Source organism: Hydra vulgaris, chromosome 12 (assembly GCF_038396675.1).
Source record: "Hydra vulgaris chromosome 12, alternate assembly HydraT2T_AEP".
Lineage (NCBI taxonomy): Eukaryota > Metazoa > Cnidaria > Hydrozoa > Anthoathecata > Hydridae > Hydra > Hydra vulgaris.
In genome coordinates this window covers 78,840,408-78,853,132 of record NC_088931.1, presented here as the reverse complement: position 1 = coordinate 78,853,132, position 12,725 = coordinate 78,840,408, and the positions used below count along the sequence as shown (strand labels likewise).

General features: G+C 29.0%; 1 protein-coding gene across 1 annotated transcript; it reads left to right on the top strand.

Moving 5' to 3' along the window:
- Positions 1-12,124: 12,124 nt before the first annotated feature.
- Positions 12,125-12,517, top strand: LOC136088383 (jerky protein-like). Its single transcript, XM_065812089.1, has one exon. It carries the CDS (start codon positions 12,125-12,127, stop codon positions 12,515-12,517), a length of 393 nt encoding a protein of 130 aa, XP_065668161.1.
- Positions 12,518-12,725: the final 208 nt, after the last annotated feature.

The following is a 12,725-nucleotide window of genomic DNA, read 5'->3' as shown; positions in this document are numbered from 1 at the left end:
AAAACTTCAACCCTGATTTTCTCAGTTTGACACTTTTTGACTTGTGGCACCCTTGATCTGGGTGTATGATATATATATATATATATATATATATATATATATATATATATATATATATATATATATATATATATAAATATATATATATATACACCCTTGATCTGGGTGTATGATATATATATAAAATAAAGTCATCACAAAAAAAAAAACGTTTGTACGAAAAATTTATAAAAAAAAGAACTTATAAAAATGAAACAAAATATAAAAATTACAAACGTCTTTTCGAGACAGTTATAAAGTATTTGAAAAAACAGTATTATACCAACCAATTACATAACTGCAAAAATGATGCACAAAAAATGTGGCGCATAATGAAAGAGGTGATAGGAAAAAAAAACATAAGCGCTAATGAACTTCCCAAAAAACTCATTATAAATAATTGCGAAATTACTAATGCAACGTTAATGTCTAATTCTTTCAATCATAAGTTTGTTAATACAGGCCCGAGTTTGGCTTCCAAAGTAAAAAACAGCAAAACTAGCTTCGAGTCATATTTGACCCCTAATAATGATCTCATGGAAAGTAATAAGTTATCTGAACAAGAACTACTTGATGCTGTAAATTTATTAAAATCAAATAAAGGTAATGGAGTTGATGATGTAAGTAGCAATATAATAATTAAATCAATGTTTTATTTAAAAACTCCGCTTTTGCACATTTTCAGTCTTTCTTTAGAACAAGGTATCTTTCCTGACAAACTAAAAGTGGCCAGGGTGATACCAGTTCTAAAATCAGGAGATGCGACTTGTGTCGCAAATTACAGACCTATTTCAATACTACCATGTTTTTCAAAAATACTAGAACATATTATGTATAAAAGATTGTACCATTTCTTAGATATTAATAACATCCTTTATAATAAACAATTTGGATTCAAAAACGGTCACTCCACTGATCAGGCAATTGCCTATCTTGTTCACGATATTCTGAAATCTTTTGATGAAAATAAATATACTTTAGGCGTGTTTATTGATCTCAGTAAGGCTTTTGACACTGTAAATCATAATATTTTATTAACCAAACTAAAAAACTATGGTATTAAACACTCGAACTTTAAATGGTTTAAAAGCTACCTGTCAAATAGACAGCAATACATTTCTCATAATTGCAGTAAAACTAACAATATGAATATAACTTGTGGAGTACCTCAAGGCTCTATATTAGGACCGCTCTTATTTCTAATATATATCAACGACTTAAGTAAATCTTGTAATATATTAGACTCAATCTTGTTTGCAGATGATACTAACCTATTTTATGCTCACAATGACATAAAAATCTTATTTAAAACTGTAAACATAGAACTTCAATATCTTTCTAAATGGTTTAGAGCAAACAAATTATCTCTAAATGTAATAAAAACAAAATATACTTTTTTCCATCGCTATCATGAAAGAGACAAAATTCCATTAAAACTTCCAAATCTTTGTATTAACAATTATGAAATAAAAAGAGAGGTATCATTAAAATTTCTAGGCGTACTCCTGTACGAAAATGTAACTTAGAGATGTCAGATAAAATATATTGAAGGTAAAATATCAAGGAACATCGGCATGCAATATAGGGCAAAACCATTTTTAAATCTAAGTTGTTTAAAACTCTTATATTTCTCCTTTATTCATTCCTATCTTAACTACGCTAGCATTGCATGGTGTAGTACCAAGAAAAATAAATTGAAAAAACTCTTTAATATGCAAAAACATGCTATCAGAATTATATCCAATAAAAGCCGCTATACACCCTCTCGACCCTTATTTATTAACTTAAATATATTAAATATCTACCAAATAAATATTTATCATCTCCTAATTTTTATGTTCAAAATTAATAAAAGTATCATTCCAAAAATATTTAACCCGTTATTCAAAATAAAGGAAAACAAATATCTAACTAGATATTCAAATAACAGATATATACAGCCCAAAAGTTATTATGCAGCAACTGATTTTTCAATTTCAATAAGAGGACCAAAGGCATGGAATAAAATACTTTCAACTGAACTTAAAACTCTAACAATGCTTAATGAGTTTAAGACAAAACTATTAATAAAGACAGCTATTAATAAAGAATGATTTACCACAAAACTATTTCTGAAATTACATTATGATTTATCTATCAAATACATGAAAAGTATATTAATTTTAGAAAAAGACTAAGTTAAATTTATTTATATCCTAATATACATATTTTTATTGTTTTTGTTCTTCTAGCTAATTTTTCACTTTTTTTTTTTTTCTTTTATAAATAGATGTTTTATTTATTATTTTACCACTTTTGTACATTTGTTTATTTTATAAATTTAACGAAGTTTCTTATTTTAAAATTAAACTTTATATTTACGGAATTTATAAAGGGGCTTGGTGATAAGACATATTAGTCTTCTTCTCGCCCCTGCTATATTTATATTTTGTTAGTAAATTACGGAATGTATATTTTTAAACGGCAAAAAAAAAAAAAAAAAATATATATATATATATAGGGTCATTCCATGCCAAATGGACCAATATTTTAGGATTTCAACATAGACCCCCTCAGATTTTGATGAAACTTAGTAGGTTTGTTAATATCAATGAGAAAAGCAATTCCTGAAAATTTCAGCACAAAATCTTTTGTGGTTCATAAGGTACAGTCGTTTGAAATTTCTGATTTTTCCAAAAATAAAAACTTCAGTAGCAAAAACATGTCTTGTTCATACTTTGATACTCTATATTTTAAAAACAAAATTTCAGAAAACCTTCTAGTTTTTTTTATTGTATACAACTCTTGACTTACTTTAATAAAACTTTGACATTGAATTCTCAAATGTCACATTTTTTCCATAATGGCTACCTAAAAAAGCTAAAAAATTGTTTGCAAATATAAAAAGTTGATTTTTGATGACTCAATATACAAAATCTGCAATTTAAGAAGTGAAAAGACATACTTTTTTAGTTTCTATATATGGTAGGCTTCCAAATTTTTTTAAATTTACTGATAAGATACAAATCAGTAAAAAATTATAGACTTCTAAAAATGGCTACAGCTAAATAGAAGGAAAATGTGCCTCCACTTCAAACCACCGGTAACCAAGGACCAACACCGGTTTTAATATATTTTTTTTTCCTTCCAATTTAATAGACTTTATTTCAGTGATTTCAGAAAAAAAATAGTGGGTACTCATGGGGAAGTTACAAAATCAGAACAATGAAAATTGCCCAAAATGCATTAAAAACAATAAAAACAAAGTTCTTGTTGTACTTTAGTTTGTGTTATATATTCTAATACAAAGTATGTATGAATTTAAAAGTATTTCGCAAAAAGCACTAGAAATAAGTTTTTAATTAAGCTTGAATTAAACTCAGTTTTTAAATAGCCCTAGCTCCTACCTGCCCCCTCCCCCCTATCCCCTATCTCATATAAGAAAATATGATAAAATGTAAAAGTGTTTGTATTATTTCAGATCATTTGCAACACAATACAAACTCAGTTCATTGTTTCATTTATGAAGTAATAAAACATTTAAAAGAGTTGATGCCTTACTTTAACCACTGCATTTATTTTAGTGATTGTGCAGGTTCACAATATAAAAATTATAAAAACATATCTAATTTATGTCACCATGAACTAGATCATAAAGTATCTGCAGAATGGCATTTTTTTGCCATATCACATGGAAAGAGTGCATGTGATGGCGTTGGGGGCTCTGTCAAAAGACTTGTAGCTAGGGCCAGTTTACAATCACTAACAGATCCTATCAATTCACCTGAAAAAATGTATGATTGGTGTAAACAAAATATTAAAGGAATATATTTTCAATACATTTCAAATGATGCAATTGTATTACATTGCATAAAGTTTAAATTAGACTACTTGTTCAACCATTTCAGGAACCACGGAAACCACCATTGTTTTATACCACAATCATTAACTACTTAACAGATGAGACGGGTGTCATTTGATAATATGCATACTAATGTAAATGTTTCTAAAATGCATCATATTGTTCCACTTTCTTCTCTTTCACCAGGAATCAATATAGCATGTGTTTATGATGCAAAATGGTTTTTAGGCAATATTGTGGAAATATCTGAAGAAAATCAAGATGTTCTTATCAAGTCCATGAAGCAATTTTGTTACTTGGCCACATAAAGAAGATATTTGCTGGGTTCCAATAACGCACATTTTATGCAAAATTTCATCTTTAAACGTTCAATCAACAACTAGTAGATGCTATGAACTATCAGCTTAAGAAAAAACTGAAATATTACCATTGTACAATAGCATAAGTAACATAATTAAATAACAATTTAGCAAAATTATTATAAATTAGATTTATTTGTTTTAAACATAGTTTTTTAGCAAAAATTTATTAGAAAGAAGCAATGTTTATTGATTGTTTATTAGATAATATTTTTTATTACATAATCAACTTGTGCATTGTGTTGACAAATCAAATAACTTATATAAGTTATTATATTAACTTGGTATAAGCTGTAATCTAAATTTGAACATGATAATGAAATAAGTCAAATTAATGGGGAGGGGTGGAATAGTGAGTGTATTGGAAAAATATTACAAATTTATGGCCATAGTATTAAATATTGGGTAAATTAGACTAGAAAGTCTTTTTTTTCATTTTAACCTAATAGGCTACTTATAAGTTTTATATGTAGTCTTTTTACTGTCTGACATTTAAAACTAAATTTCACAGTTTTTATATGTGTATGTTTAGAGGTGTGTTTGGGTATTAAGGCACTTCATACATCAGAGATAAAACCAGACACACCGTGTAATAAAAAGTGTACTATTACAAATTTTTTCTAAGTTCTGGACAAAAATGTGCATGTTAATAAGTAAATGCTTGGGATAGGGGAGGGGAGGGGGTAGGTAAGAGCTGGTGCTATTTAAAAACTGAGTTTAATTCAAGCTTAATTAAAAACTTATTTCTAGTGCTTTTTGCGAAATACTTTTAAATTCATACATACTTTGTATTAGAATATATAACACAAACTAAAGTACAACAAGAACTTTGTTTTTATTGTTTTTAATGCATTTTGGGCAATTTTCATTGTTCTGATTTTGTAACTTCCCCATGAGTACCCACTATTTTTTTTCTGAAATCACTGAAATAAAGTCTATTAAATTGGAAGGAAAAAAATAAATATTAAAATCAGTGTTGGTCCTTGGTTACCGGTGGTGTGAAGTGGAGGCACATTTTCCTTCTATTTAGCTGTAGCCATTTTTAGAAGTCTATAATTTTTTACTGATTTGTATCTTATCAGTAAATTTAAAAAAATTTGGAAGCCTACCATATATAGAAACTAAAAAAGTATGTCTTTTCACTTCTTAAATTGCAGATTTTGTATATTGAGTCATCAAAAATCAACTTTTTATATTTGCAAACAATTTTTTAGCTTTTTTAGGTAGCCATTATGGAAAAAATGTGACATTTGAGAATTCAATGTCAAAGTTTTATTAAAGTAAGTCAAGAGTTGTATACAATAAAAAAAACTAGAAGGTTTTCTGAAATTTTGTTTTTAAAATATAGAGTATCAAAGTATGAACAAGACATGTTTTTGCTACTGAAGTTTTTATTTTTTGAAAAATCAGAAATTTCAAACGACTGTACCTTATGAACCACAAAAGATTTTGTGCTGAAATTTTCAGGAATTGCTTTTCTCATTGATATTAACAAACCTACTAAGTTTCATCAAAATCTGAGAGGGTCCATGTTGGACCTTGGTCCAGTTGGCATGGAATGACTCTATATATATATATATATATATATATATATATATATATATATATATATATATATATATATATATATATATATATATATATATATATAAACCTCAAATAATTTTTAAAAAAAAGTTTACAAGCAACCAAATGTAAACTTTCAAAACTGGGTAAAAAATCAAAATAATTAAAAGTTAAGATAACTTAACATAGATTAAAGTATTTTTTGTTTTAGCTTGGTTTTTGAGGATCTAATTTTGTAAGTTTGTTGTTTTTCAATTCCTCATGATGATGCAACTTCTGCCTTGCGTGAAAGATAAAAAAAAATTTATTTCTTCTCTTTCTGGGGTGTCAGTAAGAATCTTAGATTTCCCACTTTTTCTGGCTTTTTTTACGAGATAGAACTTGTGGATATGGTCTTACTGATTCAGGTGTTATTGTGTGCTGTGATTGTAAGGCATTGCTTGTAATTTTTTGCTCATCATCCTTATAATAAATCATACAAGTTTGTTTTTGCATAACTATGCCTTCAGGTGTAATAGGAATTTGATGTGAATTATCAAAGGTAGCTATACTAAATGTTTCCATCAGAGGGCGATTAGTTACTTCAGCACTTTGAAAGTTGTCATTGCAGAAAACAAGTTGTGAAAAAGGATATATTCCAGATATGGAAAAACCTGCAACAATATTCCTGACAATATATGTTGTAGTATATGCTGGTGTCACTATGCCAATTAAATCATGTACTGTTATTGTTTTTCCTGGATTGCATACAAGCCAATCATTCTGAGAGATAGACAGTTTTTGCTTGAAAGGACCATTAACTGCCACATCCAAAGGTTGCATTCTATGAGTGCAGTGAGGAGGAAATGTTAAAATGTTAAAACTAACATTCCGTTTTTACAAGAATAATTAATGGCATCTAATGTACAATGGCTTTTATGATTATCCATTAAGAGTAAAATAGGATCCTCTTTCAAACATCTGAGGAGTTTTTTTATATGTTCTAGAACCTTTAAAAACAGTGGCCCTGTCATCCAGCCACTTGTTGGACTGTCTGCACAACCAATACAACCAGATGGTCCTCCTTTTATCATGATGTCATGAAACCGTGCTCTTGGAAAGACAGGTGGAATGAAATTTCCTATGGCATTTCCTATACCATACATAGTAATTAGTTGTCCACGTTCAGCAGACACACACTGTCCTACTTGTTTTGTTCCACGTGATGCTATAACATGGGGTGCTTGTACTACTGTCATAATGCTGGTTTCGTCGATATTATAAATTCTACCAGAAAAGAAATTATTATTTTTTTAACCTTTTCATAGTTATCAAAAAACTGATTTAGATTGTGCTGATTGAAACTTGGGCGCTACTGCAGTTTCTCCCTCCCCCCCTCCTTTTTTTTTTATTGCTGATTATGATAGAGAATTTTATGCTGATTAAGAATCGTATAAAAACCTTGATCTAAAAATCAACAAAAAGTGCTCTACATCGTTGTTGAAGTTTAAAAAGTTACACTAAAAAACGCTAATATTCGATATTTTTTAAAACGTTTTACATTTTGAAATCAATCGTTTGGAAAATCTTTTTTTAATTACGCAACCCGGTTTTTATTGTCGTCAATATTAAACTATATTTAAATTAAATTAAATGTTTTTATTGATATATTATATTTTTAATTAATTTTTAAAAATTAATTTAAGATTTTGCTTTTTAAATGTACATAAATTGACTGACAAATAGGGATTGGCGCAATTAAATGTACATGCATCGACTGAAAAATAGGGATTGGCGCGATTAAAAGTACATTATTTGAGACAGGGTTAGGGTTTGGGCTAGAGATAAATCAGAAAATGATGCGCTCAGCATTTTTTAAGAGTTTTGCTTTACATTTTTGATAGAAACCAGGCTATTTTAAATTCATCGTTGAAAAGAATTTTATTTATAACCGAGTATGAAAAAATGGCGAATATTAGCGTTTTTTTAGTGTAATTTTTCAAACTTCAACAGCAATTTAGAGCACTTTTTGTTGGTTTTCAAACCTATATTTTTATATGATTCTTAATCAGCATAAAATTTTCTATCATATTCAGCAATAAAAAAAAAAAGGTGGGGGGGGGGGGGGAGAAACTGCAATAGCGCCGAAACTTGTTGAACGAGACAAACTTGTATTTTCAGGTTTTCTAAGTGAAAGTTCTTGGTGACTTTTCATGAAACTCTTCAACCACTCTATACCAGCTTTTTTTTTTTCCATCCATTTACTTGGATATTTGCAAAGTTTGATAGCATAATGAAATGCAAATTCTTACTTATTTATATGTTAAGCCATAATTCGGTAGTATTTATATGTTAAGCCACAATGCGGTAGTGGTGTAGTGGTAGAGCGCTTGCTTCATAAGCGAGAGGTTCCGAGTTCGATCCCCACCACGTCCCTGGTAGTACCGCGCTCAACTTGTTTCTCCGCGCAGCGGCCTTGTTCGTCAAGGTTCGTGTTTCGGAGTTATAGAGTTGAGAGAGGGTTATAACTACAATTAAGTAGCCTCCACATCTGTAGTGGCCTTTTGGGCCTTGAGGAGGTGAAATAACAAAAAAAAAAAAAAATTCAATTTAGAGCTTTTTATTTGGTAATCTCTTAACATTATTTCCTCATCTTTGTTAAATATTTTTGCAACAGTATATTTAGTTGTCAAACTAAGCTTGGTCTTAGATAAATTTTTATACTTCTTTATTCTATAATGTAAAGTATTACGTTTTATATTATAAGTTTTAGCAGCTTCGCTTGGCTTCATTAATCCATTTACAACTTGGAGAACAGAATTATTAATATCTTCCTCTATGACTTCTGACTCTCTCTTTTTTTATAATTTCGAACCAATTTTAATATTAGACAATAAAAATTCAGGCCGTAGTAATCAAGCAATACAGTGCGAGAAGTTAAAACGATTCAAAGGTGCCCCATTCGTTTTATTCAAAACTGCCCCAACAGCATTTTAAATAATAAATAATGATTTTTTCAAACAAAATTATCTCAATTATTGATATTTTCTGCTTAATTGTAAATGTTGTGAATTATTCTTTCTTATAAATAACATTAAACATCTCACAAGTAAGAAACGTGGTCAGGAAAATCTTGCAACTTTACAGCAAAATGTTTACGATTTGTCCTCAAAAACAAATCAATCAAATAATTTGTCCAATTTAAGCAAAATGTCAGGAAAAACAAGTGACAGGTGCGAGGATAAATATTATCTTCACAAAATGTCTAGTTTTATTAAGCTTAAATACAAAAACGCTTCAAAAATGCATTTTTTCAAAGCTGCCCCCCTCTCCCCTACATATATATATATATATATATATATATATATATATATATATATATATATATATATATATATATATATCATTGATTGTTCAGGTGAGACACCTTTAGAATTAAAGTAAGCAGAGCACACTTTCGAGGATTTGGCTGGTTCTTTGTGCCTATTATTTCGTCTACTATGTATACTTTTATTTGCAGCAGAATTTGATGCAAAGAAGGGTTAATTAAAAACACTGCTTTTAAGCAAGCTTTTAAATTTAAAGTTTAACTTAAGAACAGCACCAATGTGATGAGTTAATTTGTCAATAAAATGTCTGTTTTATAAAAAACATTCTTGATATGACAGCAAAAAGATACACATATAATTTCAACAATTTGAAGTTTATAATAAATTTAGAATCATTTGGATCCTCTGCAACTTGTTTACATCTTTAGCACAAGTGTTGATTGCCTCTAAAATCACACATTCTTCTAAGTTTTTGGTTTTGCTTGTTGCCAATTATTATTGTTAATAATAGTTATTAAATACAAATTAATATTAATACAATTTAATAAGTTATTTAACACGCTTAAACAACCAAATGTGTTCACTGTGTTTGAGTTATGTATGTTAGTAAATTGAAAAAAATATTAAAAAAAAGAAAAGAATCTTATGTGTTATAATACTTAAAAGAAGATGTTCAAAATGTAAAACAAAAATAAGTCTATTTTTGAATGCTTTGGAGTACTTTATATACAGTTTACTTATTTGAGCATTATTTATAAATTATTAGTAATGTTCGAATAAGTAAACTGTATATAAAGTACTCCAACACATTCAAAATTTTTGTTTTCAAAGGTGTATTTTATTATTAATATAATTCACCTTTGAAAAAAAGTTATTTAAGAGTTTTATTTTCAGCAAAAATAAATCACTTATAAAAAAGGTCCTCGTTTTTAAATATTTGCCGACAGAAAATCTACATTTGCTTACAAGATAGATATAGCCGATATTTGCCGACAGGTTTTTTATAGTCGCAGTTAGACACTCCCCTACGCCCCCCTAACGACGGCCCTGAATAATTGTAGTTAAATACGTCATGCTAATAAGCGCTCGTTTTGTTTTATTTATTTGCCATACAGTATTGCGGCCGCGAACTTTAACGTCACGTGATAGAATACCATCTAAAAGATTGTTAGATAAAAAACGCAGATCAAAACAATTTATTTAAGTCCTTATTGAATTTTAAAAGTTGGATATTTGCCTGGTTGCTTATTAAATGGCGTTCAACTTTGAACCTTGATGTTCAAATTTTTTACAAAAATCTGGTAAGGAAGGGGGATTGCATACTTCCATCTCTTGGATCCGTCACTAATATATATATATATACATATATATATATATATATATATATATATATATATATATATATATATATATATATATATATATATATATATATATATATACAGTGGCGGCGTTAGAGTAGGGCCTGGTTGAGCGATGGCCCGGGGCGCCGAATATAAAGGGGCGAAATATAATTGGTTATTTTACCCTTTGCCTTTTTTTTGAATGGGGTTAAATTGAGCTAGGGGCGCCGTAGAAATCTCGCCCAGGGCGCTGGTAGTGCTAAAACCGGCACTGTATATATATATATATATATATATATATATATATATATATATATATATATATATATATATATATATATATATATCTTATATATTATTGTCGAACTTCATCCTTTTAGTAGTAGTAGTGTTAGTGTTCATTCGAGCGTGTTTAACATGGAACCCTTGGCAGACATTGCAACCGAGCTAGTGGCGAGAAAGAGTCGCAACACTTTGTTTTATAAGAAAACGTGATCGAACGTGTATGCAAATAGCCAACATACGTAAACTTCAAATTAAGTAATGTTAAAACATACTGAAACATTTATCAAGTTTTACAGTTTGATTTTCACTTGAAAATTGCATTGCTTCAAGTTCTCCTTAATTTTGATCTATAACATTTGTTTCCGTTAAAAATATAATTATATAGTTTTAAAAATTTTCGTTTAACGACGTGCCAACGTTTTTTTAATTTTTTTCGATTATTTTAAAATACAAAATACTTTTGAAGTTTTATAGAGATTATATACAAACATATGTAACGATATTATACACGTTAATAAACGAAAAGATTTTAAAAAAGCTAAAATTTCTAAAAACATCAAAACACCAGGAGAAAAAGTGTCTTGCGTATGTGTCACGGATTGAGATACTTATGTTATTAATGCGCTCAGGAAATTAGTCCTAATAATGCGAATGGTCTGAAAAAAAAGTTGTCTGAAACTTATTTAAGAAAGGACTTAAGGCAGTCCTGCTACTCCAGAAGGTGCTGCTGTGGTGGCAAAAAAATAAAGCCCGCAACTAAAAAAAAAGTTTAAAACTTTATTTTGACAATTAAAAGTTTTTTTGCTACAGTAGTCTCTCGCTTAATTGCGCACCCAATTAGTTGCGCATCCCAGTTAATTGCGCGTTTAGGCCCAAAATATTTCTGTTTCAATTTTTTACTGAGTTTTTTGTTGAAAGTGTAATTAGATTAGAAAACGTAATTATTATTTTTCTGTGTTAAGTTAAAAACTAGTTTTATCATAAATATTTTGAGATAATGATTTTATCAGAATGTAAATAGATAAATAATTCGAATTCGAATTCGAATCGTAAAAAATGATAAACCTTGTTTTAAAAAGATAATAATAAGTTTTCACGATTTATCAGTCAAGTCTCATTGAAAAAACTTTAATAAAAAAACTTCATTTTAAATTTAGCCGCCTATTCACAGTTCTCTTATTCCAACTTTTTTATCCTTACTTCTTACGACTAAAGGCAAAGGAAAAAGATTATCAGAAGATCAACGAGTCAAAATTATAGCTAAACTTAAAAAAAAGTGATGCGCTAAGCAAACGAGCGATTGCAAGAGAATATAATGTAACTGAAAATTCAATTCGATCTCTCTGGAATAATCGAGATTAAATAGAAAAAAGAAGTTTACTAATGACAGAAGAAGCCAGAAAAAAAATGTTTCGATTATCGTCTGTAAAATTTGAAGCAATAGAAAATGAGCTATATATTTGGATTGATGCATTGCGTCGTTCGAAGATTGAAGTGCCTCCATCGTTAGCAATTATGAAAGCAAAAGAAATAGCTCAAAAATTAAATATAAAAGAAGAAGAATTTAAAGCTTCTTGGCAATGGCTCGCAAGCTTTCGTCGGCGTCGAGGCTTAAAATCAATGCATCTCTTTGGTGAAGTTGACAAAGATGATCCTGTTCTTCTTCAGCAACTCGAGGACCTTTACTCAGTTATTAAAATGTACAGACCCGAAAATGTATATAATATGGACGAAACTGGACTTTGTTTCGCTTACTGCCTAGATATTCTCTGTTAATGCCTACTGAAAGCTTAGTAACTACAAGAGGTAAAAAAAAAATCTAAAGAAAGAGTGACTTTATTTGTTTGCTCCAACGCAACAGGATCTCACAAAATACCCTGTTCTATGATTGGAAAAGAAAAATGCATGGATGGATGTCTCTATATGTTGGAAATGGTTCAATGAAGTCTTTTATCCTGAAGTTAAATGCAAAACTGGCTTGCCT

Bases quoted from the DNA above. Each gene is read 5' to 3' on its own strand.
- LOC136088383 (XM_065812089.1), top strand. From the start codon at position 12,125: ATGACAGAAGAAGCCAGAAAAAAAATGTTTCGATTATCGTCTGTAAAA.